Source organism: Phyllobates terribilis, unplaced genomic scaffold (genome assembly GCF_046119375.1).
Source record: "Phyllobates terribilis strain yellow unplaced genomic scaffold, ASM4611937v1 Scaffold_1__5_contigs__length_1240528914, whole genome shotgun sequence".
NCBI classification, from domain to species: domain Eukaryota; kingdom Metazoa; phylum Chordata; class Amphibia; order Anura; family Dendrobatidae; genus Phyllobates; species Phyllobates terribilis.
Window position 1 is genome coordinate 615196044 of NW_027362761.1, and position 27786 is coordinate 615223829.

Genomic DNA, 27786 nt, shown 5'->3' on the forward strand with positions numbered 1-27786 from the left:
GGAGGGGGGCTCGGCAGGTGGAGGGGGGCTCGGCAGGTGGAGGGGGGCTCGGCAGGTGGAGGGGGCTCGGCAGGTGGAGGGGGCTCGGCAGGATGAGGGAGCTCGTCATGATGAGGGAGCTCGACAGGTGGAGGGGGCTCGGCAGGGACAGGGGGCTGCGGCGCTCTCCTAGGCTGCGGCGCTCTCCGCCCAGCAGTCACTCATGGCCGGGCTCATTGGGGCTTTGTGCTGAGATTCTTATGGAGACACTTCTTGTACTGACCAGAGCTGAGGGGAAGAAGGGAGAAATGGTGAATATCCATCTCAGGAAAACATGGAAGAACGTCCTCAATATTCCTCCATATTCCCTGACACCCCAGACCTCAGTGTACAGCGACTGGCTGATACCAGAGAGAACAAGACGTCACCAGGGAGACAGAGCAGATCTGCTGCACGGTGTAGAAGGACCTGTGATGACGTCACCGTCATGTGATCAGTGCGGGAGGGGGCGGAGCTCAGGGGAGAACTGGTGAAGGACCTAGAATCATGCGGGGATCACATGGTACTGACGTCACCACAGGAACTCCACCACTTCTCTCCTGAGCTCCGCCCCCTGATCACATGGCGGTGACGTCACCACAGGTCCTCCCGCTCTCAGTGCAGCAGCTCCGTCCTGGGTGTGCGCAGCTCTTGCTCTCTGGTATCAGCCAGCAGCAGGTTTCCGCTTCCCGCCATTCCGGTGAGATTACAGGGAGGGTTTGTGGTGAATCTGTGAGAGGAGAGTGTGGGGTGAGATCAGAGCTGTTCCTGTGGAGGCTCCTGCTCCATGTGACTGCGGCTCCTCAGTGTTGTATGGGGGATGTGCAGCGGCTCCTCCTCACCTCACCGCCCCCGCTGGAGGTGGAGTTACCACGGTGACCGTCCCCCGCTGGAGGTGGAGTTACCACGGTGACCGCCCCCGCTGGAGGTGGAGTTACCACGGTGACCGCCCCCCGCTGGAGGTGGAGTTACCACGGTGACCGTCCCCCGCTGGAGGTGGAGTTACCACGGTGACCGCCCCCCGCTGGAGGTGGAGTTACCACGGTGACCGTCCCCCGCTGGAGGTGGAGTTACCATGGTGACCGCCCCCGCTGGAGGTGGAGTTACCACGGTGACCGCCCCCCGCTGGAGGTGGAGTTACCACGGTGACCGCCCCCCGCTGGAGGTGGAGTTACCACGGTGACCGCCCCCCGCTGGAGGTGGAGTTACCACGGTGACCGTCCTCCGCTGGAGGTGGAGTTACCACGGTGACCGTCCTCCGCTGGAGGTGGAGTTACCACGGTGACCGTCCCCCGCTGGAGGTGGAGTTACCACGGTGACCGTCCTCCGCTGGAGGTGGAGTTGCCACGGTGACCGACCCCCGCTGGAGGTGTAGTTACCACGGTGACCGTCCCCCGCTGGAGGTGGAGTTACCACGGTGACCGTCCCCCGCTGGAGGTGTAGTTACCACGGTGACCGTCCCCCGCTGGAGGTGGAGTTACCACGGTGACCGTCCTCCGCTGGAGGTGGAGTTGCCACGGTGACCGACCCCCGCTGGAGGTGGAGTTACCACGGTGATCGTCCCCCGCTGGAGGTGGAGTTACCACGGTGACCGTCCTCCGCTGGAGGTGGAGTTGCCACGGTGACCGACCCCCGCTGGAGGTGTAGTTACCACGGTGACCGTCCTCCGCTGGAGGTGGAGTTACCACGGTGACCGTCCCCCGCTGGAGGTGGAGTTACCACGGTGATCGTCCCCCGCTGGAGGTGGAGTTACCACGGTGACCGTCCCCCGCTGGAGGTGGAGTTACCACGGTGACCGCCCCCGCTGGAGGTGGAGTTACCACGGTGACCGTCCCCCGCTGGAGGTGGAGTTACCACGGTGACCGTCCCCCGCTGGAGGTGGAGTTACCACGCTGACCGTCCCCCGCTGGCGGTGTAGTTACCGCGGTGCCCTCCCATCCCCCCCCCGCTGGCTGTGCAGTTACCACGCTGACACCCCCCGCTGGCGGCGTAGTTACCGCGGCAACCGATCTCTGCTGGCGGTGTAGTTACCGCGGTGACCGTCCCCCGCTGGCGGTGTAGTTACCACGGTGACCGTCCCCCCGCTGGAGGTGTAGTTGCCACGGTGACCGTCTTCCCACGAGGCTGATAATGAGCGGTCAGATCGGTGGAGGAGGCCGCGGTGGAGTTTGTGGCTTTTCCTCCAGATTCTTCCTGATAAATGTTGGATATTTGGGGCAGAATTCAGTGATTGTCGTTATATTGTCCCCTGTGATCTCCATCTTCTCCTTTATCATGAAGACGCCGGCGGGACGAGATCCCTCCAGCTGATCCAGTGTTCATCCCTCCTTCTCCTGAATGACCCCAAAGATGGATGAGGATGAGACCACCAGAAGATTATTACACTTCACCCTGGAGATCATCTCCCTGCTGAGCGGAGAGGTAACTCCTCTACATTTCTATCAGCTTTATTGTGTTATGTAACAAGTCCGACATCGGGAAGAGGAAATCCAGAAGAGGAAGAGAAGGATTCTTTACTGTAAGTGCAGTGATTGTGTGCAGCTCTCTGCCAGGAGGAGTTGTCATGGGGATTCCCTATAAGAGCTGTAGAGGGGCCTGGCTGTCTGTCCTGAGTGTAATAATATTCCAGGTTATGGCCCCAGATTACTGGAGACGGTTATTGATCCCGGGATTTCTACTGATTGTCAGATCTGGAGTCGGGAAGGAATTCTTCTCCCTAAGTGTCTCTCTCCATACACAGGATTACACAATAGTGAGGAAGACACCGGGGGAGGGTGTGACTCCCATCATCCATCTCCAGGAGTCAGGAGGGCGAAGCCTGGGCCCCATCACAGGGCCTCCCCCGCACCCCCCCATACATGAGAGGAAGAAGAAGAAGATCCTAGAGCTCAGCAACAAGATGATTGAGCTGCTGAGCGGAGAGGTGACTGCTGGGACATTATACAGGACAGCACTGGAGGATTCTGGGTGATGACCGGAGAGGTGACTGCTGGGACATTATGCAGGACAGCACTGGAGGATTCTGGGTGATGATCGGAGAGGTGACTGTTGGGACATTATACAGGACAGCACTGGAGGATTCTGGGTGATGAGCGGAGAGGTGACTGCTGGGACATTATACAGGACAGCACTGGAGGATTGTGGGTGATGACCGGAGAGGTAACTGCTGGGACATTATACAGGACAGCACTGGAGGATTCTGGGTGATGACCGGAGAGGTGACTGCTGGGACATTATACTGGACAGCACTGGAGGATTCTGGGTGATGAGCGGAGAGGTGACTGCTGGGACATTATACAGGACGGCACTGGAGGATTCTGGGTGGGGACTGGAGAGGTGACTGCTGGGACATTTTACAGGACAGCACTGGAGGATTCTGGTTGATGAGTGGAGAGGTGACTGCTGGGACATTATACAGGACAGCACTGGAGGATTCTGGGTGATGACCGGAGAGGTGACTGCTGGGACATTATACAGGACAGCACTGGAGGATTCTGGGTGATGACTGGAGAGGTGACTGCTGGGACATTATACAGGACAGCACTGGAGGATTCTGGGTGATGAGCGGAGAGGTGACTGCTGGGACATCATACAGGACAGCACTGGTGGATTCTGGGTGATGAGCGGAGAGGTGACTGCTGGGACATTATACTGGGTGGCACTGGAGGATTCTGGGTGATGGGCGGAGAGGTGACTGCTGGGACATTATAAAGGACAGCACTGGAGGATTCTGGGTGATGACCAGAGAGGTGACTGCTGGGACATTATACAGGGTGGCACTGGAGGATTCTGGGTGATGACCGGAGAGGTGACTGCTGGGACATTATACAGGACAGCACTGGAGGATTCTGGGTGATGACCAGAGAGGTGACTGCTGGGACATTATACAGGACAGCACTGGAGGATTCTGGGTGATGACCGGAGAGGTGACTGCTGGGACATTATACAGGACCGCACTGGAGGATTCTGGGTGATGACTGGAGAGGTGACTGCTGGGGCATTATACAGGACAGCACTGGAGGATTCTTGGTGATGAGCAGAGAGGTGACTGCTGGGACATTATACAGGACAGCACTGGAGGATTCTGGGTGATGAGCGGAGAGGTGACTGCTGGGACATTATACAGGACGGCACTGGAGGATTCTGGGTGATGACTGGAGAGGTGACTGCTGGGGCATTATACAGGACAGCACTGGAGGATTCTTGGTGATGAGCGGAGAGGTGACTGCTGGGACATTATACAGGACAGCACTGGAGGATTCTGGGTGATGAGCGGAGAGGTGACTGCTGGGACATTATACAGGACAGCACTGGAGGATTCTGGGTGATGACCGGAGAGGTGACTGCTGGGCCATTATACAGGACAGCACTGGAGGATTCTGGGTGATGACCGGAGAGGTGACTGCTGGGGCATTATACAGGACCGCACTGGAGGATTCTGGGTGATGGGCGGAGAGGTGACTGCTGGGACATTATACAGGACGGCACTGGAGGATTCTGGGTGATGACTGGAGAGGTGACTGCTGGGACATTATACAGGACGGCACTGGAGGATTCTGGGTGATGACCGGAGAGGTGACTGCTGGGACATTATACAGGACAGCACTGGAGGATTCTGGGTGACGACCGGAGAGGTGACTGTTGGGATATTATACAGGACAGCACTGGAGGATTCTGGGAGAGACCGGAGAGGTGACTGCTGGGACATTATACAGGACAGCACTGGAGGATTCTGGGTGATGACGGTGTCGTTGTTGTCAGGTTCCTATAAGGTGTCAGGACGTCGCTGTCTATCTCTCCATGGAGGAGTGGGAGTATCTAGAAGGACACCAGGATCGGTACCAGGAGGTGATGATGGAGGAGCTCCGGCCTCTGACATTACCAGGTGAGAGGAGACTCTTGTTGGCTCCGGTGGATGTGATGACGTCTCTCGGCCTCGTCCTATAATAGATGATTTTTCTCCAGACTTGCTCTGGTTTTCCCTACATTTTCTCACAGCTTTCATTTTCCTGATTATTCTCTTAAAGGCTCTCTTGCCTCCTTTACACATCGGTCACATTTTGTCTGCAGATGTCCCAACTAGTGATGAATGAGCCTGCTTTCCACTGCTCAGTACTTGATCGAGTGTCCATTGTGCTCGAGTCCCCACCCTGCACGTTTCGCTGCTGGTCTTCAGCCACTAAACATGCAGGGATTGCCTGCCAATTATGGTAATTGCTGCAGCCATGTTGGTTGTAGCATTACTGTGATTGGCCGACCGTATCACTACATCGGGTTCATATAACACACGGTGACGCGATGCTCGCCACACTCTACCCTGGAAACAGAGTAGGAAGAGTTACTGGAGAAGGGAGAGTTTGCATTATAGGCCTTGCTGCTGAAACCTAAAACAAATAGTCCTTTTCAGGGCTACTTCTATGGTCGTGTGTGATAATGACCGTAATCTGGTGGCGGCTCTGAAGCTTGGCAAGCTCGGACTTGTACCATACCTGGCCCACCTACTCAACTTAGTGGTTCTTTGCTTTCTGAAAGCCTACCTAGATTTACCTGAGCTACTTGTGAAGGTACGCTATGTGTGCTTCCATTTCCCCAAGTCACCTACAGCTGCCACCAGTTTGCAAGCAGCAGTGCTTGCAAGTGCCAGCTCACCGACGTGTGCAACATGGCCACACACTTCAACTCAGCATTCTATATATTGGCACGGCTTTGAGAGCAACCGAGGGCAGTAGTTGAATACCAGCAAAAAACTTGCCCGTCGGTATTCCGGTCAGCCTTCACACATAACAACCAACGAGTGGGCATGGATATCTGACATCTGTAAGGTTCTACAAAAATTTGAGGAATCAACAAAGATGGTGAGCGGGGATGACTCCATAATCAGCATAATGATCCCTCTTCTGTGCCTACTCAAACTTTCGCTGCTCACAAGTAAAGTAGAAGCTTTGCATGTGGACCAGGTGAAGATGGTAGGAAGAAAGTACACAGGGTGATACTACATAGCCCAGCCTCATCTCATCGTGGATTGGAGGAGGAGGAGGAGGTGGCTTAGGAGGATCAGGAGATGATTGTCTGCACTATAGAGGTTACTACCCTCACCAGCTTTATCCCATCTGTTCAGGCTGAAGAGGAGGAAAAGGAGGAGATGAATAGTCATCCTCTTGTTGGCAGTCTGGCACACATGGCTGACTCTATGTTTCGCTGCCTCTCCTGTGACCAACGCTTTTTACGCGTTTTGGCCAACACTGATTACTGGTTGTTCACCCTTCTCGACCCACGCTACAAGGAGAATTTTCTCTTTTCTGTGGCAGAGGGGGCTAATAAAATGTTGCACTACCAGAAGGCCTCACTTGAACAATTAGTACAAAAATCACCATCTGACAACACTGGTGGCAGAAGTCACAGTTCCATGGACAACCAAGGTGCAGAGGCAGGGGAGCACTATCAAAGGTCTGGGACAGCTTCATTAGACCCTCCCAGCTCCCAGGCCCTGATGCGCAGGGTACTCTGACAAGGAGGGAAACGTTTTTGAATATGGTGAAGGAGTACCTTGCTGACCGTACCAGTGTCCTCCGTGACTCCTCTGTGCCCTACTACTATTGGATATCCAAGCTGGACACGTGGCACAAACTGGCTCTCTTCGGCTTGGAGGTCCTGGCCTGGCCTGCCCTGCCGCCAGCGTTTTGTCAAAGCGGGTTTTTAATGCCGCTGGTGGAATTATAACTGATAAGCGCATCCTCCTGTCAACTGAAAACGTTGACAGGCTGACTCTTATAAAAATGATCAAGGGCTGGATTGGGCCAGACTTCTCAATCCCACTGGATGACAGCAGGAGAGGAAAAAGCCAATTAAAATGTTCCTTTTTTTCTGGTCTAATCCCGTGCATCCCTTCCCATCCAAACAAGGGTATACGGTTAATGGTTTATTCTTTTTCATGTTCTCCTCATCCACCATACCAACAGTGTGATCATGAGACCCTCGCTCTTAATTTTTACAGTGTGTGGATGATTCCCTCCATCATTTTTAGAGGCCTACCTCTAAAAATCTCTTACATATCTGTATACCCCCCAGAAGTAAATGTTCATATGCACTTGGTGCATAGGCTTTACCAGTGTAGGAGTTCCATTCCTTCCAAATGGGGAATAAAAAATGAAATATTTTCTAAGGCCTTCCTCTACGTGTCTTCCATGTTGTATTGCAGTCCCTTCTAATTTCTGGCAGCCCTTGCTCTTAGTGCATAGCCTTTATGAGTCTAGGACTCCCACTACCTTACAATTGTAACAGAAGGTGTATGAGGCCTCCTTTATGTCTAATATAGGGGATTTCGGAGTCCCTCTTCCTTCTAATTTTTGGCAATGCTTAACCCCTTTAAAGCCCATGACGTACTAATACGCGTCTGTGCCCTGGGACTTAAGAGCCTGACCCTTAGTAGTACGTCATCGTGCGCGCGCACAGGCTGTGCGGGCGCGATCGCCGCCGGGTGTCGGCTGATTGTTACATCTGACACCCGGTACTATGTGCAGGGAGCGGTCCCCCACCGCTCCCGGCACATTAACCCCCGCAATGCTGCGATCTAAGTCGATCTCAGAATTGTGGGGGCAAGGGGGGAGGTGCTCGCTATACTCACCTCTCCTGCCGGCGTCCAGCGATGTCTGCCGCGGCTTCCCGGGTGTTGCCACGATGACCCGATGTAGTCATGACAACATCCGGGTCACCAGACAGCAGGAAGATTTTTTGTTTGGTCATGCGCCGTGCATGACCAAATCTTCTCACTGTGCAGCTTTGACAGCTTGTATAGCACAGGGATGGTGCTGCATCCCTATGCTATACAGGCGATCAGAATAAAAAAAATGAAAGCCCCAGAGTGGAACAAAGTAAAAAAGTAAAAAAACTCTCAAAAAGTGAAAAAAAAAAATACAAAAAAAATTGTAAAAAATAAAAAAAATAATCCACCAAAAATAAAAATAGTATGTACCCATTGACGTCACTGCTTTCTGGGTCTTCTATCCTTGGATTACCATATCGGAGAGAATGAGACACAGGACAGGATGTATGTGTCAAACAAGCTCTAACTTTATTACAAAGCATAGGGTTTATATATACCCTGAAGGCAGGAAACGGATTTACCATATATGGTCCGATTATACAATTTAGCACACAAAGACTGGTTTCTGTTCTCGTGACGCCTAGGTTTGTAGTTGAAACATTTATTCAGATATATTTTATTTGAAACATTTCATCAGACACATTCTGATGACTAGCAAGGACACTTTAGTTTCTATTGATATAGAAGGAACATTTAACTGTTGTTTTGACCTAAAGTAACTGTCAGACTTATATAGCATAGATGGGGCCTTTAAACTTGAGGGACCTCATCTTCTGCTATAACATTCCGTCCTTTTGTTCCTTCATTTATCAATATGAATTTCTATATTTTCTTTTAGTACAACGCTGAATACACATTAGAAAAAAAACTTAAAAAACCAAAGAAACTGCAAGACACATTAGCAAAACCTGAAAAATAGCTTGCACTATACCAGCCAACCACCCACCGATACCTTTAAACCAATTAGAAGTGTGTAGATATCTTTCCGACAGGGAAGGTTTAAAGGCATCACTGCTTCCTGAAGTGGCACTAAAACTTATTTTTAATCCTTGTTCAGGTATTTTCCCTAGATCAGTAATTTTTGTTTTGTTACGAGGTACCCACTCCCCTCCTTTAAATGCTATATACAACCTGGGAATTATTTGACCCGTCAGGTTCCCTTGCCATCAGGGAAATTTTGTCCACCCTACTACGGGAATCCCAACAGTGGTATTCTACAATCTCTGTGTGGCATTATTGGCCCAAGTATCTGAACAGTTCACCCAAAAGTTTATCTCTTCCCATGAGACTGGATCAGCGAGAAAGGGTATGCTAGTGGATGTCACAGGGGCATGTGTACATATCCAACAATTAGCAATAGTCTAGTTTTGCTCCTTTAGTCCATCGATTAGAGCAAGATGGTGTTTAATGAATCTATTGTCATCTCCATCTGTGGTGCCTAACGTAGTCCATGCACCTGTGGTCGCAAGGATGCAGGTAAGTATAAACAATGTCTTCATTCTTTGTCCTCTGGGTCTCCTAGTATCTTTTTGCAATGGGACGCGTGGATCCAGGCCTCTTTTCCCTCTAGCTTAACGGCTGTGCTTGTGGTCAGCAGAACTTGAAAGGGTCCGTCAAACCGTGGATCTAGGCTTTTCCTCACGTGTCTTTTTATAACCACCCAGTCTCCAGATTGCAGCGTATGGCTGCTAGAGTCTTGATCTGGATCTGGAAGAGAACTGAAGACATTATCATGTATTTGCTTAATCTTTTTGTGTAAAGCCCTCACGTAGGAACTTAGCACATGGTTGTTCATTTCTAATGCTTGCGGATAGAAACACCCTAGGCTGGGTACGTTGCCAAACAATATCTCATATGGAGAGAGTCCAGTCTTTTTGTTGGGCGTGTATCTTACTGAAAACAGAGCAAGCGGTAAACAATCCGGCCATGGTTTTCCTGTCTCAGCCATGGCTTTCTGAATTTTTAATTTCAATGTCCCATTCAGTCTTTCCACTTTACCACTACTTTGCGGGTGATATGGGGTGTGGAATGCTTGTTGAATTCCTAGAGCTGACATGACTTCATTCATTATTTCACCTGTGAAGTGTGTACCTCTGTCACTCTCAATTACCTCTGGTACCCCATACCTGCAGACCACCTCCGCAAGCAGTTTCTTTGCGGTTGCCGCAGCCGTGGCTTGGGCAATCGGGAAAGCCTCTGGCCATCCTGAGAATAAATCAAAACAGACCAAGACATATTCCCATGATCCTGACTTCGGCAGCTGAATATAATCAATTTGCAGTCTCTGGAATGGATAGAGGGGCCGGGGGGTGTGTTTGGGTGGTGTTTTAACTACTCTACCCTGATTATGTGTAGCACATATCATGCACCCTTGTACCAGGTTTTCTATACAGGTGGAGAATCCTGGTGCCACCCAATATTTCTGCATCACATTCATCACAGCCGTTTTAGATTGGTGTACCGGCCCATGTAGCATCTGGGCAGCCGCTGGGTATAGTGCCCTTGGAAGGCATTGTCGTGTCCCTTTCCCCCATACCCCATTTGATTCATTCAGGCATGCACCTTCCTTTAACCACTTATCAACCTCCTCCTTTTGAGCCTGAGCCTGCATTTGGGATAAGATGTCCTCCGACACAAAGGGGTTTTTAGGGGCACTTAACTGACGTACTGTTGGCCCTTGTTGCGGCTTACAGGCTGCTGTTTTTGCTGCTGCATCTGCCATCGCGTTTCCTCTACTCACCTATTCGGTGCGTCTGGTATGTGCTCTTACCTTTATGACAGCTACTTTTTTGGGTAGTTGTAGTGCATCAATTAACTGCTGGACCGCATCAGCATTCTTTATGGGGTGTCCTGCTGCCGTCAGGAAACCTCTTGACTTCCATATGGGACCAAAATCATGCGCTATACCGAATGCTTACCTAGAATCTGTGTAAATGTTAACAATACTACCTTCAGTTAGTTTACAGGCCTCGGTTAGAGCCTTAAGTTCGGCCTTTTGAGCCGATTTGTGTGGGAGCATTGGTTCTGCCTTGATTACTGCATTGAGGGAGACAACTGTATATCCAGTATGGAAAGTACCCGAATCGTCCTGATGACGGGATCCATCTACAAAAAAATTCGAAATCTGCATTTTGTAATTCATGTTCAAATACAGTAGGTAAACCTGCCGTTTCTTGTGCCATCATTTGTACACAGTCATGAGGAACATCCTCTCTTGGATCTTCCTTAAAAAGCACAGTACCTGACTCCTCCTTTAGATCCGAGAGAGGTAACAAAGTTGCTGGGTTCAAAGTAGTACACCTCTGTAAAGAAACATTGGGAGGCATTAACAGTGCACATTGTAACCTAAGATGACGTGCTGCTGAGAGGTGAGCGGGTTGCACTTGGTTCAATATAGTGTAGACATCATGAGGTGTTAGAACGGTGAGCGGGTGGTCAAGAACAATGTCTGAGGATTTATGGAGTAATAGTCCAACAGCATGCAGAGCACGTACGCAGGATGGTGCACCTCTGGCTACCGCATCCAATCTGCCACTAAAGTAGGCAACAGGTCTCTGATTATCACCGTGTGTTTGAGTTAAAACTCCTGCTGCATGTCCAGCTTGTTCATGAAGGTACAGAGTAAATGGGAGCTCATAATTAGGGGTACCCAAAGCTGGCGCTGCCAAAATACGGTTTTTAAGAGAATAAAAACAGTCTATTGCCTCTGATGTTAGTACAAAAGGTGTAGGGGTAAGACAGTCATAGAGGGGCTGCATTAAAACAGAGACGGCATGAATCCACTGTCTGCAATAGGAAACAAGTCCAAGAAAAGTTCTGAGGGCTGCAACATTGTTAGGGACGGTGAATGCCTGTACTGCTTGTTTGCGTGCATTTGTTAAATGACGGGCTCCTGGTGTAATGCAATGTCCCAAAAAGGTGACTGAAGATTTACAAAACTGAAGCTTATCTTTCGAAGCCTTGCAGCCAGCGTGATAGAGAAACAACATAAGCGATCTAGTTGCATTATGACATTGTTTCCTGGAGGGGGCACAAATGAGCAGGTCATCGACATATTGCAAAACAACGATATGTGGTTCAGACCATCCCTCCAGTATTTCCTGCAGACTTGCAGTGTACATTGTGGGTGAATTCTGGGCACCCTGTGGCAACACTGTCCATGTATATTGACTGCCCTGGAATGTGAAAGCAAACAGGTACTGGCAGTCAGGATGTAATGGTACACTGAAAAATGCATTTGCCAAATCAACCACTGAAAAGCAAAGAGAGTTAGAGGGTATCTATGACAGAAGAGTATGCGGGTTGGGCACAACTGGTGTTAGAAGTTCTGTGGCTTTGTTAACCAACCGGAGGTCATGGACCATTCTATATGCGGCTGGTTGTCCTGGCACACTCTTTTTCTTTACTGGGAACAGGGGAGTGTTGCAAGGGGACTGGGTTTTGACTAGGACTCCCCTGTGTAGTAGTTTTTGGACTTGTTGGGCTATGGCATTCTCCTGAGCCGAGCTAAGGGGATACTGCCTCTGTTGAGGTAAGATTGCTCCTGGTTTTAATTTCACCATTACTGGTTGAACTCTTAACCTACCGACATCTGTTTTGTCTGAGGCCCAAAAGTCATGTGGCACAGCCTGCTCTAATATCGGGGGAAACTCATTTCTCTCTTCTATTCCTGCAATATCTAGCGACATAATTTTGCAAAGGGTACTTGGTTTTAAACCTGGGGTCATGGTGACAGTGCCATCGGAATGATATTCAATATGTGATTGTAATTGGGACAACACATCATTTTCCAATAGATTACATTGGCCTCGGGGCGATACCATGAGCTGGCTATGTACAGTAGCTCCTTGAATTTGCAGGGGAATTCTCTTGGTGACAGGGAGCAGGACAGACGGGGAATTGAAGGGGGTGGCAATGACATGATGTGAAAAATCAGTGTCAGTGTATGGCCAATCACCTTGCGTAATTACTGAATTGTCGGCCCCCGTATCTACTTGGAAATCTATTTCATGTCCCCCTGGTAGGTTCACCTGCACTATACAACTGGGAGTGGGGGGTAAGGAGATGAGGGGGTTCATGTGCAAGCTACCCTTATCCTATGGGGGTGTTGTTTGGTCGGCTGGAGGACCCGTACTCTGAGCATTTGGATACGGGTTGGTCCTACAGTCCTTTCTAAAATGTCCTGGCTTTTTACATCCGTAACATAGTCTCTGTCCCCCTCCTGCAGTCCGTCCTTTGTTTCTGTTGTTTCTAGGGGTAGTCTCTACTATGTGTACTCTGGCAGCTCTCTTTGCCTGCGCTATGTCATGCTGTGCCCCCTGGGCTATTCTAGCCAAATCCTCTCCTTTCACTGATCTCCAGTCTGGTCTACTTGCTTTTACCTTCTCTGCAATCTCTTTCTTTAGTCCGTTCATGAAAGCACTTGCTAATACCCTCTCACTAGTCTTATTTTCGGGAATAAATCCCATTTCTGACCAAGTTCTCCTTAATGCCCAAAAGTAATCTTTGGGGTCTTCTTCCTTACCTTGAACCCGGTCTTCTAGTGTAACCTGCCTCTCTGCCTGTCTGTCTTTACATGCCTTTACTAACGCTGCTGCGAATAGGACTCCGGCTGCTGCATCATTAGATTCTGCATCTACGGGTCCGGTCCTATTGGCATACTGTTTTTTTCTCTCATCAATCAACCTATCATAGCGGGCTTAATCTGCCAATTTTCCCTTAATTACCCCTTGTAAATCCAACCTAGTTGCATTATACGTATCCTGTATGGTTCTTATCATTCTGGCAAAACCCATCGGGGACTGGGATGATCTGGCAACTGGGAAATCAACGCCAATTGTTCTGAGGGACTCCATGGTCTATACATTAACATTGTACGGGCTTCTTGACCTGGAACAACTGCGTCCCCCCCTGCTGCTGCTGCTCCCGGTGCTCCTGGCACAACTACTGTCCTCATTGGGAATAGTCTAGCTGGGTGGGGTCTCGGTCCTCCACATGCCACACAGATATCTACTGTCAAGGGGTTCTGCTGTCCACATCTGGGGCAAACCAAGCAATTGGGTTCCTGGGAATTCTGGTACTGGGGTGGGGGTGACGTCGGGGGCAGATAGGGAGAAAAATCTGTCATTCCTGTTTTTGTCAGTCTGTAACATCCGTCTCCATGTTCTTCAATCTTTCCTTCAAAATGAGCGCATGCATTCATCCATACATCCACTGTCTTCAACAGACCCTTATCTTTCAGCCATCCATGATAAGTGTTAAAGAAGGATTTCCATTTCTCTCCGTTCATCTCTCCATTTTCATTCATTCCCGCTTTACACAATATTTTGTCAATTCCAATCAGTGCCTGTTTCCCTTCTCTGCGTACTACTAAGTCTTTGGCAGTAATGCCTTCTTTGGCATTTTGGTTCCCCATTCTTTCGGTTCTCCTCACTTAGAGTAGACTCCTCAGTCACTTAGACAATGGTCTCCTCACTCAGAGTAGACTCCTCAGTCACTTAGACAATGGGCCACAAAGGTTTCTGAACCATACCACTACTTGCCCTCCAGGACTTATACGCCAACCAGAAAAACAGACCAAAAACACCGATCCCAATACACACCCACAACACAGTCATTGGATCCATACTGTCATTCTTAAGTTTCCAAAGGATAGAAGGCAGGACTGACAATTTATCTGAGGGGGTTCTACTGGTTCAAAGGGACCTGAGCCAGACAGCAATCTGTGAATTACCTGGGAGCCGACCGCTCGGGGGTGAGGGAGTCTCTTCTATGTAGTGATATAATTTAGGTAGAATATAACAGTTATTCTTACCTCAGCGCTGTATATATCACCAACAGAGAGCTTCGCTCGTCCCACGTCTCGGACCGGTCGAGCACCCCTGGGCAGATTAACTCAGGTCCCTGTTCGCGAGCCAGCTGACGTCACTGCTTTCTGGGTCTTCTATCCTTGGATTACCATATCGGAGAGAATGAGACACAGGACAGGATGTATGTGTCAAACAAGCTCTAACTTTATTACAAAGCATAGGGTTTATATACACCCTGAAGGCAGGAAACGGATTTACCATATATGGTCCGATTATACAATTTAGCACACAAAGACTGGTTTCTGTTCTCGTGACGCCTAGGTTTGTAGTTGAAACATTTATTCAGATACATTTTATTTGAAACATTTCATCAGACACATTCTGATGACTAGCAAGGACACGTTAGTTTCTATTGATAAGGAAGGAACATTTAACTGTTGTTTTGACCTAAAGTAGCTGTCAGACTTATATAGCATAGATGGGGCCTTTAAACTTGAGGGACCTCATCTTCTGCTATAACACCCATCAATAAATATTATTATGAAAAAAAACAATAAAAGTACACACATTTGGTATCGCCGCGTCCGGAACGACCTGACCTATAAAACTGTCCCACTAGTTAACCCCTTCAGTGAACACGGTAAAAAAAAAACGAAGCAAAAAACAATGTTTTATCATCATACCGCCAAACAAAAAATGGAATAACACGCGATCAAAAAGACGAATATAAATAAAAATGGTACCGCTGAAAATGTCATCTTGTCCCGCAAAAAACAAGCCGCCATACAGCTTCATCATCCGAAAAATCAAAAAGTTATAGCTCTCAGAATAAAGCGATGCAAAAAAATATTTTTTTCTATAAAATAGCTTTTATTGTGTAAAAGCACCTAAACATAGAAAAACGATATAAATGTGGTACCGCTGTAAACGTACTGACCCGAAGAATAAAGCTGCCTTATCAATTTTACCACACGCGGAACAGAATAAAAATTAAAAAAAAAAAACAATTCCTGAATTGTTGGTTTTTGTTTATTCTGCCTCCCAAAAATCAGAATAGAAAGCAATTAAAAAATGTCACATGCCTGAAAATGGCACCAATAACAACGTCAAGTCATCCCGCAAAAAACAAGCCATCACATGACTCTGTCGGACAAAATATGGAAAAATTATAGCTCTCAAAATATGGCGATGCAAAAACTAGATTTTACAAAATATGTGTCTTTTAGTGTGTGACAGCTGTCAGTCATAAAAACCCGATATGATTCTGGTTTCTCTGTAGTCGCACCGACCCGAAGAATAAGGTCGTCTAATCACTTATACCGCACTAGGAACGGCGTAAAAAATAAGCGTTAGGGCTGGGGTTGGTGTTAGGGTTGTGCTAATGTTTGGGTCAGGGTTAGGGTAGGGTTAGGGTTGTTTTTTTTTTTCAAAAAAGACGATATGGCAACTAGTGTTGAACGCAAGTGCTCGCTACTTGAGTTTGCATCGGGTGTTCGGGTATGCATTGAGTATCGCGGGTGCTCGAGTCTCCGCCCCATATGCTTCGTGGCCAAAAAAACCTCGTGTGGATTGCCTGCCATGCACGAGCGATCCCCGCATGTTTTTTTTGGGGTGTCTAATAACCGTGAAACATGCGGGCGGCGACTCGAGCATTTCACTTCAGCACCCGCGATACATGGTGCATACCTGAGTACCCGATGCAAACTCAAGTAGCGAGCCCTTGCGCTCAAGACTAATGACAACTTATTCAATATGATGACGTATTGTCATCAAATTCTGTGTCGTACCTCTGGGTTCAAAATGTTCACTATACCCCTTGATAAAATCCTTGAGGGGTGTAGTTTCCAAAATGGGGTCACTTGTGGGGAGGGGTTTCCACTATTTAGGCACATCAGGGGCTCTCCAAACGCGACATAGCGTCCGCTCTCGATTCCAGATGATTTTGCGTTCAAAAAGTCACACAGTGCTCCTTCCCTTCTGAACTCTGCCGTGCGCCCAAACACTGTATTTTCCCTACATATGGGGTATTGGCGTACTCAGGAGAAATTGCACAAAAGTTTTTGGGGTCCATTTTCTCCTCTTACCCTTGTGAAAATAAAAAAATTGGGGCTAAAACATCATTTTTGTGGAAAAAGTTTGATTTTTTTATTTTCATGGCTCCATGTTATAAACTTCTGTAAAGGACCTGGGGGTTCAAGGTGCTCACCACACATCTAGATAAGTTCCCTGAGGGGTCTAGTTTCCAAAATGGTGTCACTTGTGGGGGGTTTCCACTGTTTAGGCACATCAGGGGCACATCCGCTAATTATTCAAGCAAATTTTACATTCAAAAAGTCAAATGGCGCTCCTTCCTTTCCGAACCCTGCCGTGCGCCCAAACAGTGGTTTTCCCCCACATATGGGGTATCTGCTTACTCAGGAGAAATTGCACAACAAACTGCATGGTGCAATTTCTCCTGCTACCTTTATGAAAATGCAAAATTGGGGGCTGAAAAACATTTTTGTGGGAAAAATGTGAAAATTGTATTTTTACGGCTCAATGTTATAAACTTCTGTGAAGCACCTGGGGGTTCAAGGTGCTCACCACACATCTAGATAAGTTCCCTGAGGGGTCTAGTTTCCAAAATGGTGTCACTTGTGGGGAGTTTCCACTGTTTAGGCACATCAGGGGCTCCCCAAATGCAACATGGCGTCAGCTAATTATTCAAGCAAATTTTACATTCAAAAAGTCAAATGGGGCTCCTTCCCTTCTGAACCATGCCGTGCGCCCAAACAGTGGTTTTACCCCACATATGGGGTATCTGCTTACTCAGGAGAAATTGCACAACAAATTTTGGGGTCTATTTTTTCTTATTACCCCTGCGAAAAAAAAAAAATGAGAAATCGCTGGTCAACTTTTAACCCTTATAGCTCCCCAATAAAAAAAAATATTGGTTCCAAAATTGTGCTGATGTAAAGTAGACATGTGGGAAATGTTATTTATTAACTATTTTGTGTGACATATCTCTCTGATTTAAGGGCATAAAAATTCAAATTTTGAAAATTGCAAAATTTTCAAAATTTTTGCCAAATTTCCATTTTTTTCACAAATAAACGCAAGTGATATCGAAGAAATGTTACCACTATCATGAAGTACAATATGTCACGAAAAAACAGTCTCAGAATCAGGGGGAACCGTTGAAGCGTTCCAGAGTAATTACCTCATAAAGTGACAGTGGTCAGAATTGTAAAAATTAGCCTGGTCATTAACGTGCAAATCACCTTGGGTTGTAAAGGGGTTAAGTAAAGAAAAAAAAGAGGTCAATTACGCCCTTATAGCTTGTTTACTTTCTGCAGGAGTGTTTCTTTCTGGGAGTACTACTCTGCAGGGAGATTTGATTGAATTTCCGGTATTTGTGGATTGTGGTTCCACACTTAATGTGATTGATAAAGGGTTTTTGGAAAACCTTAAATTGAAATCCAAACCTTTATCATCACCTATTTCTGTGGTTGCAATTGATAACACTCCTTTGAAATGTATTACTCAAAAGACTGCTGCATTTCCTCTCACTATCAATTGAGGTCACCAAGAAATTTTGGACTTTGTTGTTTTGGATAATTTTCCCTCTCCAGTTGTTCTAGGATTGCCTTGGTTAAAACTGCACAATCCTTTATTGGACTGGTCTGCTAATGTGATTAAGTCTTGGAGTCCGAAGTGCTATGATAAATGTTGTAATGGTTGCATTGCGGCTGTGGAAAAAGGGGAATTACCTGTACCTATTCAAGATTTTTGGAGGTTTTTTTCGGAGGAGTCACAAGTTTTACCTCCTCATAGGGATTATGATTGCGCCATTGAGTTTGTTCCGGGTGCTACTCTTCCCAAAAGTCGCTTGTTTAATCTGACTATCCCCGGTACTAAGAATGTTAAAGCCGATGCTTTATCTCGCAGCTTCTCTCCTACGGTCGGTGCCGAGGAGGAGGAGAGCATTTTGCAGAAAGGAGTTGTGGTGGCGGCATTGGACTCCGTTTTGGAGAATGGGATTCTGAATGCTCAAGATGATGCTCCATCTAACACTCCCCATGGGAGGTTGTTCGTTCCTAGAGCCTTTAGGAGATATTTGTTTGAGGAGTATCATGAGTCTCGGTTGGCAGGTCATCCAGGAGTTTCGGAGACTAAGAGACTTATCAGTCGCAGTTTTTGGTGGCCTGGATGGCAGAAGGAAGTCATCAAGTGGGTGCGTCAGTGTACTGTGTGTGCTAGGTCAAAGGCTTCACATACTCCTGCTGCGGGGTTGCTTTGTCCTCTGGAGGTTCCTAGTGCGCCTTGGACGCATCTCACTATGGATTTTACTACTGATCTTCCTGTGTCCGAGGGTTTTACTGTCATCTGGGTGGTCGTGGACCGTTTTAGTAAGATGTGTCATTTGGTTCCATTCATTGTTACCCTCCACCAAGACACTCGCTAAGGCGTTTGTTAAGGAGATTGTCAAGCTCCATGGCGTTCCTACGGATATTGTTTCTGATAGATGACCTCAGTTTGTGGCTTAATTTTGGCATGCTTTTTGTGACAGGTTGGGAGTCCATTTGTTATTTTCGTCTGGTTATCATCCGGAGTCGAGTGGACAGACTGAAAGAAAGAACCAGGATGTTAAACAGTTTTTGCGTTGTTTTGTGGCAGTCAATCAAGAGGTGTGGTCTGAGTTTCTGCCTCTCGCAGAATTTGCTCTTAACAATCATACATCCTCCTCTGCTGGGTGTTCTCCTTTTTTTAGTTTTACTGGGAGACATCCGTCTTTTGGTTCGTTCTGCAGATTGGGGTCGGCGGTGCCGGAGGAGGAGAATTTTTCCGGTGATTTTTTTCTGTCTGCTGTTAGGTTGGATGTCCCTACTTCCTGGAAGATTAATCCTGTGTTTCATGTTTTCTTGTTGAAAAAGGCTGACGTTTCTAATAGGGACGCCACTGTCTCAGTTCCTCCTGTGGTGGAAGACGACGAATATGAAATTTCTCGTATTTTGAATTCTAGATGGCATAGAGGGAGATTACAGTATCTTGTCCCCTGGAAGGGTTTCGGTCCCGAAGACAACTCCTGGGTAAGGACGGATGATGTCTCTGCTCCTAGGCTTGTTAAAGCTTTCCACAGGAGGTTTCCTGATAGGCCTGGGCCTGGAGGATCCGGAGGATCCTCATAGAAGAGGAGGTACTGTTAGAACCCTCCTGTTAGTTTTTGCTATCTTGTGTTTTGCGGTCACGTGACCATTTGCCTATTGTTATGCACACGCCCGGACTGACTGGCGTGTGCATGATTAGTGATCCCACTGTGCCTTGAACCGGAGAGTGCCTGGAGGGGCGTAACTAAGTATCAACCCGATCCCAGGTCGCACGCCGGCTACGACGCCGTGCACCAGAGAGGAACCGAGCAGAGGGACCAGGTGCCACTCCAGGTCAGACACCAGACACGGATGTTGACCCACACCGGGGAATACAGGAACAGGCAGGTTAGAGCACAGGCTGGGTAGGATCCAGTACAGACTGGGAGACGGGTTCAAAGCCGCAGATGCGGTAATCAAGCAGAGTAAAGCGAAACCGCAGGTGCAGAGGACAAGGCTGAGCAGAGCGAAACCGCAGGTGCGGTGGACAAGGCTGAGCAGAGCGAAACCGCAGATGCGGTGGACAAGGCTGAGCAGAGCGAAACCGCAGATGCGGTGGACAAGGCTGAGCAGAGCGAAACCGCAGATGCGGTGGACAAGGCTGAGCAGAGCGAAACCGCAGATGCGGTGGACAAGGCTGAGCAGAGCGAAACCGCAGATGCGGTGGACAAGGCTGAGCAGAGCGAAACCGCAGATGCGGTGGACAAGGCTGAGCAGAGCGAAACCGCAGATGCGGTGGACAAGGCTGAGCAGAGCGAAACCGCAGATGCGGTGGACAAGGCTGAGCAGTGCGAAACCGCAGATGCGGTGGACAAGGCTGAGGTGAGTGAAACCGCAGATGCGGTGGACAAGGCTGAGCAGAGCGAAACCGCAGATGCGGTGGACAAGGCTGAGCAGAGCGAAACCGCAGATGCGGTGGACAAGGCTGAGCAGAGCGAAACCGCAGATGCGGTGGAGAAGGCTGAGCAGAGCGAAACCGCAGATGCGGTGGAGAAGGCTGAGCAGAGCGAAACCGCAGATGCGGTGGAGAAGGCTGAGCTGAGCGAAACCGCAGATGCGGTGGAGAAGGCTGAGCTGAGCGAAACCGAAGATGCGGTGGACAAGGCAGAGCGAAACCGCAGATGCGGTGGACAAGGCAGAGCGGGCAGGAACCGCCGGAGCGGTAAGTAAGGCAAAGCAGAGATAAACCGCCAAAGCGGTGAGCAAAGACAGAGCAGAGGGGACAGGGCTCTGTTCACACGGAACAGACTGGAAGGGAAAGGCAGAACCAGATACACACAAGGTACTTGCAAAGAAGTAGCGAGTGGACTCCAAACTCACAAACGGAAGTACAGCGACAACGAGTAGGAGGTGCAGGTTCAGACACTGCAGCAAAAGGGAGGAAACGGACATAGAGACAAAACAAGTAACAGGTTAGGAGACAGTTCAGACAGGCACTGTTACTGCAACAAAATACAGGAACGAGCCTAGGTATAGCCAAGTGCTGGTTCAGACACTGCAGAAAAAGGGAGGAAACGGACATAGAGACAAAACAGGTAAGAGGCTAGGAGACAGTTCAGACAGGAACTGTTACTGCAGCGAAATACAGGAACGAGCCTGGGTATACGGCCCCCAGAGGCAGAAACGAACAGGCTAGGAGCGTGTTCAGACAAGCCTGGGAATGCAGCCTCCAGGAAGGCGGACAGGCAGGAAAAAACAGAACAGGACCTGGCACATCAGAGGCAAAAATCCCACTGAGGATAAGAGGCATCAGCTCCAAAGTGGAGCTGGTTTAAATATCCAGTGACAGACAGCAATAGGCTGGAGATGCATTAGGGGTGTGCCCACAGCAGCTACAAGAAACAGGAAGTAACCGGGCCACCGCCCTAAGCAGTCAGAACAGAAACAAACAAACAGCATGAATAGAAGCCAGGCTAGCTGACTGGACTGAAGATCAAGCTTGCAATCTTGCATAGTGAGAGATGGTGCACCATGCAAGCCCGCCACCAGGTATGTTACACCTATATATTCTTGCTCCGCCCTTCTGGATTTGCTGGACTTCAGTGTTGTTTGACTGTCTTTCTAGCCAGGTGCTTCGGTGCCTATCTCTGTCAGTTTGCTTGGTCCTCTGGGACCTTTAGTACTTTTTGTCAGTTTGTCCTTTTTGCTCTGCAACAACTTCTGTTTAGGAGATGTCCCATTTTTGTCCCAGTCCTTAGTTCATTTAGGGACCCCTCCCTTAATTCTATAGGTCTTCGTTCAGACTAGCCGAGGACGAAGGCGGGTCTGTTCACAAGGAACAGGCAGCCCGCTACATCGTAGGGATTCAGCTTAGTCTTACTGTAGGGACAGCTTTCCCCTATCTTCCTTAATTTATGTTGCAGATCATAACAGCGGAGACTCTTCACTGATCCTAAAATGCAGTGGGAATATGCAAATTATCTCCTCAGGACTCCTCCCCTGGTTTACCGATGTCCTCCTTTCAGCTCCAAGGGCCAAAATCCAGTGTTCTTTGAGCTTGCGGAGACTCTTCACACTTATCCCAAAATGCAGTGGGGATATGCAAATTATCTCCTCAGGACTCCTCCCCTGGTTTCACTCTCACTTTCACACAGTGAGAGTGTCGGCAGCAGAACGGGACAGCGCTGGAAGAGAGAGGAGGTGAGTATGATTGTCTTATTTTTTTTTTTTGTGGGCAGCATGATGGGGGCTCAAGGGATGCCATACATACCAGGATGGGGGCTCAAGGGGTGCCCTACATACCAGGATGGGGGATCAAGGAGTGCCCTACATACCAGGATGGGGGATCAAGGGGTGCCATGCATACCAGGATGGGGGATAAAGGGGTGCCATGAATACCAGGATGGGGGATCAAGGGGTGCCATGCATACCAGGATAGGGGATCAAGGGGTACCATTCATTCCAGGATGGGGATGAGGGCCACGTATACCAGGAAGGAGGGGCCATACATACCAGGATGGAGGATATTAACAGAATTGGGGGACATTACCCAAATACCAGTGTCAGCAGCAGACCCCCTCCCCCATAACAGGGCATCATGACCACATTTTTTGCTTAATTTTTTTTCCTATTTTCCTCCTCTAAAACCTAGGTGCGTCTTATAGTCCGGAAAATACGGTAGTTGCCTTGATAAACGTTTGACCATTTTTCCTGCTTCCAACACAAATTTTAAAGAGGACTTGTCACTTGCTCCAAAAATTTAGTTAAACATCTTGTATAAAGCCCTGAGCTCCCCTGATTCTTCCGCTGTTTTCCGTTTTGCACTGCGTCACTCTATTGCAGAGATATTCAGATTTGTTCCTTCTGGAGTGCACCATGTGAAATCTCTACTTTGCAGGCCAGCTGGGCTTTCTTCAGAGTCACCCCTCCCAGATGTTGCTAATCACAGCTCGGGATCTGGGAAGACTGGAAAAATCATTTGTCTCTAGAGATGACTAAAAAACGCAGAGATTTCACATAGTGCGCTCCAGGAGGAATAAATGTGAATATCTCTTCAATGGAGTAAGCGCAGAACAGAAAAGAGCAGAATTAGCAGAGCTCAAGGATTTTACAAGGTATTTAACTCCATTTTTTGTTTTCTAGCCAGTGACAACTCCTTTTTAAAGTGAGACTGTAATTAGGATTTACCCCCTTAATGTGCATTCTGTGCTATTTCAGTCTTTTTCTAAGGTTTCCTATCATGCCCTTAGGTGTGCTGTAGACATTATTACGGGGGCTCGAGGTCGACTACTTGTGGATGTAGGTCCGCCTTTGTGACTAGTCAATCTCATTTGCATACGGCAATTGTCAGGGATTCCAAGACAGTGACGACACTGGGGAGATCATGCGATATCTCACCGTGGTGTCACGGTGTCAGTGTTTTGTCCGGAATCGCGAGCACACGATCCAGACTACTCGCTACGTGGATATCGGCAAGCGACCAGTGAGCGTATGGCGTCACACCTCTGGGTTCCAAAGCCTGGAATCCGTGTTTAAAGCCCTCCTTACGATCACTGTCAGCTTAACGATATCCCAATTATTAATATTCTCTGCCAACACCGGCCGAGTTTGAAATATAATACTGGCCTGGCCGGACGCCTGCGTTTTGGTAGCGTATACGGCTTCGGGGAGGGGAACGATTACAGAACAAAAGAAGCAGGACTATTACATTTTATATTTAATCCAAAAGGGAGGAAGTGTTTAAGAAAAATTTAGACAAGTATGTTACAAAGGAGACATTAAAAATACATAAGCAGTTACATAAAATAAACAGGATAAAAAGGTGAAACTTACACTATAAAGTTTTCTGTGACGACTCAGTATAGGTGGAGGAGGGGTTCCCCAGTTTGATTATGCTGTTATCGAACAGGACCCGTTGCTTATAATTCTTATTCTCCTCTGGCAATGAGTGACTCTGTAATGTCCATGAGTTCTCTTTATACCTAAGGGGAGATCTAGCCACACGCCCCCTGTGGTGACATCACGTGGGCCGGTCTCCAGCCTGTACATTTTTATTAAAAACACTAACTTCTGCAATAACTCATCACTCGCTGATCGCAGAAGCATGCAAACTACGCCATTTTTTCCCTTATGTCTTTATCTTCATTTAGAGACCACACATCGCATTGCTGCAGTCTGCTATACTGATGTTTTTGTGCTACAGCTCTAGGTAGCGTTTTTCAGCGCCAGAAAAATATCCCTAGTTGATTCTATCTCTAAAGATATAGGTCCAGTTATTGTCGGACGCATGGACCTTACAATATTTTATATTTTGTTTCGGAGTCAGCGTGGTTACAAATTTTCCTTTGATGCTCGGGAAGTAGCCTCACGGTTACACGCAAATTAGTGCAAGCCTGCTTTTTAATTACCTCCTGCGTCTTTCAGGGACAAGATGCTTGCTTCTTAACGAAGTTATAACACTCCTTGGCTGGCATTTGTTTGTGTAAGCTATTTCTCAGGCGTGTATTAATTGGGGCTTTTGTGCTGAGCAACAGGGAACAGCTTGGTGCTGACGAGTGGTGAGGGGAATAAGGGAGGGGGGTGAATATCTATGTCAGGCAAATATGGAAGAACATTTTCCTTACAGTAATGAAATATTAAAACTCCTTTGTTAATTGCTTGAACACTTTTCTACACTAAGGGCATGATGGGAAGCTTGCTTCAAGAGTGAAATGCCACTGATGGTATATTAAGGGGTAAAACCTGATGACAGGTTCCCTTTAAGAACGATTTATTTGCTGTCTAATCTCTGCCACCCCTGACTTGTGCCAATGTCACCAGTTTATAAGTGTTATTCCCTTTACCCGTCATTGTGTTAATGTTATGGTATGTTGTTGTCTTCCTTATTACTGGTACTTTCACAGACTAGGGTCTTCATTGTGAGCTTCATGAAATAAATGTCGAAATCTCTTTTGTGTGGTAGATTAGATGTGATTTTTTTTTTGTGTCATTCATTCTTATAGGAAATCCTTGTGAGAATAACGGTTTATCACTAAATTGTAAAAAAGAAGATATCAGCAAACACTCTAATGGAGAAAACCTCATCACCCTTCCTGCACCTCCTGGACTTCACAGCACTTCACTTTCTTATAATCCTCCTAATCATGAGGAACCCTCTCCTGAGCAATCTCACATTGTTACCACAACTCCAAGTGACAAAGTGGATAAAAGATTTCTGATGTCAGAAAAGCAACTTACTAAAAGCTCAGCTCAGACACAAAAAAAGCCCAAAGGAGAAAAGCCATACTGCTGTTCAGAATGTGGGAAATGCTTTACAAGTAAATCAAAATTTGTTATACATGAGAGAATTCACACAGGAGAAAAGCCATTTTCATGTTCAGAATGTGAGAAGACCTTCACAGATAACGGGAGTCTTACTAGACATCAGAGAATTCACACAGGAGAGACTCCATTTTCATGTTCAGAATGTGGGAAATGTTTTACAGCTAATGCGAGTCTTATTTTGCATCAGAAAATTCACACAGGGGAGAAGCCATTTTCATGTTCAGAATGTGGGAAATGCTTTACACAGAAAGGGAATCTTATTTCACATCAGATAATTCACACAGGGGAGAAGCCATTTTCATGTTCAGAATGTGGGAAATGCTTTACACAGAAAGGAAATCTTATTTCACATCAGATAATTCACACAGGGGAGAAGCCATTTTCATGTTCGGTATGTGGGAAGTCTTTTACAGTTAAAAGGAGTTTTATTACACATCAGAGAAGTCATACAGGAGAAAAGCCATTTTCATGTTCAGAATGTGAGAAGTCATTCACAAATAAAAGGAGTTTTATTACACATCAGAGAATTCACAAAGGAGAAAAGCCATTTTCATGTTCAGAATGTGGGAAATGCTTTACAGTTAAAGCGAGCCTTATTTCACATCAGAGAATTCACACAGGGGAGAAGCAATTTTTATGTTCAGTATGTGGGAAATGCTTTACAAAGAAAAAGAGTCTTATTAAACATCAGAGAATTCATACTGGAGAAATGCTATTTTCATGTTCGGAATGTGAGAAGTCCTTCACAGATAAATGGAGTTTTATTACACATCAGAGAATTCACACCGGGGAGAAGCTGTTTTCATGTTCAGAATGTGGGAAATGCTTTACAAGTAAATGGAATATTATTAGACATCAGAGAATTCACACAGGAGAGAAGCTGTTTTCATGTTCAGAATGTGGGAAATTCTTAACAGGGTAAGCAAATCTTATTGCACATCAGAGAACTCATACAGGAGAGAAGCCGTATTTATGTTCAGAATTTGGGAAATGTTTTAGAAGAAAAACAGATCTTGTTAAACACCAGAGAATTCACACAGGAGAAAAGCCGTATTCATGTTCACACTGTGAGAAATGCTTTACAGATAAATCAAATCTTGTGGGACATGAGAGAATTCACACTGGCGAGAAACCGTATTCATGTTCACTGTGTGAGAAACGTTTTATACAAAAATGGAATCTTGTTTTACATCAGAGAACTCATGAATTAGAGAAACTGTAATTATATTCAGTGTTTTACAAATATTAATAAACTGTGGAAGACCTGAGAGTGTCGTAGATGTATTTCCAGGGTAGTTGAAGGTGTTGGAACACTTTACACTTTAAATTTTTGCTGAATCGATTTGGTTCCCAATCAGATTTTGTGGTCAAATCTAATCCAAAACAAATTTGGGGAAGAAAATGTGAAAAAGGAAAAAAATGAAATGATTTGGATGTTTAAAAACCCTAGAACGCATACCTGGGGCCTCGCAGGCCCGCCCTGTTAATTGTTTTCTATTTTCTGCAAGATTACTTTAGTTAGAATTTTAGTTAGAAGACCTTCCAGCAGCTTGAGCATGTTAAACTGGTCACATCATGGAAGAGTGGCTGCAAAGCTCAATAAAATGACCTTGAGCAGCCTTAAGCAGGCACCAAAACGGGCGCACATACAGCCTGTGTAACTGTACTGGGGCCCGGAGGTGGAGGGGGGCCCTTGCAGGCACATACTGCCCATAGCAGCATCCCACACAGCCATTATGGAGACACTCATTAAAGATTATGGGCAGGAGTGAAAGGGGCCCAGTGTCAAGCAGCATGGGGCTGCTCTCACCTCCACTGGTAACCATTCTGACACCCAGAGCTGGGGAGAGAGCAGTGTGCAGAGGGCAGGACTGTGGACTTCAAAAAGATGGTGTATCATGCAGGCAGAGAGACGCTGGCCAATGAACGCTTTCCTCACCAGACTGGTGAACACTCACTGACTGCAGCTTCTGTCCTCTTGCATGACACGTCCCAATGGTGAGTGTTCTCACTGACTGCAGCCTCTGTCCTCCTGCATGGCACGTCCCAATGGTGAATGTTCACCTGTAGTCAGGGGGCCCAGGCTGCCCAGAACACTGGGGACAATAGTGGTGGAAGAGCAGAACTTACAGTATTTCTCCTGCTCCCGCCACTGTTCCATTCCCAGCATGATATCATAAAGAAGAGGTCGGGCGAGGAGGCTCACTGCACAGGACAACTTTGCATGATGTGGCCAGCCACCTCCATAGTTCATCTGAACACCTGATATAGAAGAGTAGTATTTGTGTATGTGTTTATGTAGGTGTGTGTATCTTTGTGTATGTTTGTACGGTATATGTGTATGTATATGCATACATGTTTATGTACAATGTATGTGTGTGTGTATGTACAGTGTGTGTGTATTTACGGTATGTGTGTATGTATATGTACATTGTGTGTGCATGTACGGTATATGTATCTGTGAATG

General features: G+C 47.2%; 1 protein-coding gene across 1 annotated transcript; it reads left to right on the plus strand.

Annotated features, from left to right (window-relative positions):
• Positions 1-110: 110 nt before the first annotated feature.
• Positions 111-26575, plus strand: LOC141153510 (uncharacterized). The gene is made up of 4 exons (XM_073638427.1): positions 111-449; positions 2759-2941; positions 4780-4903; positions 24998-26575. Exons 1-4 carry the CDS (start codon positions 111-113, stop codon positions 26239-26241), a joined length of 1890 nt encoding a protein of 629 aa, XP_073494528.1. The 3' UTR covers positions 26242-26575.
• Positions 26576-27786: the final 1211 nt, after the last annotated feature.

What these genes read in the sequence shown, in the direction of transcription:
- LOC141153510 (XM_073638427.1), top strand. Translation starts at nt 111, where the DNA reads ATGAGGGAGCTCGACAGGTGGAGGGGGCTCGGCAGGGACAGGGGGCTG. An exon ending in TGCACGGTGTAGAAGGACCT is followed by an intron (nt 450 to 2,758) that starts GTGATGACGTCA and finishes CTCCATACACAG; the next exon opens with GATTACACAATAGTGAGGAA. An exon ending in TTGAGCTGCTGAGCGGAGAG is followed by an intron (nt 2,942 to 4,779) that starts GTGACTGCTGGG and finishes CGTTGTTGTCAG; the next exon opens with GTTCCTATAAGGTGTCAGGA.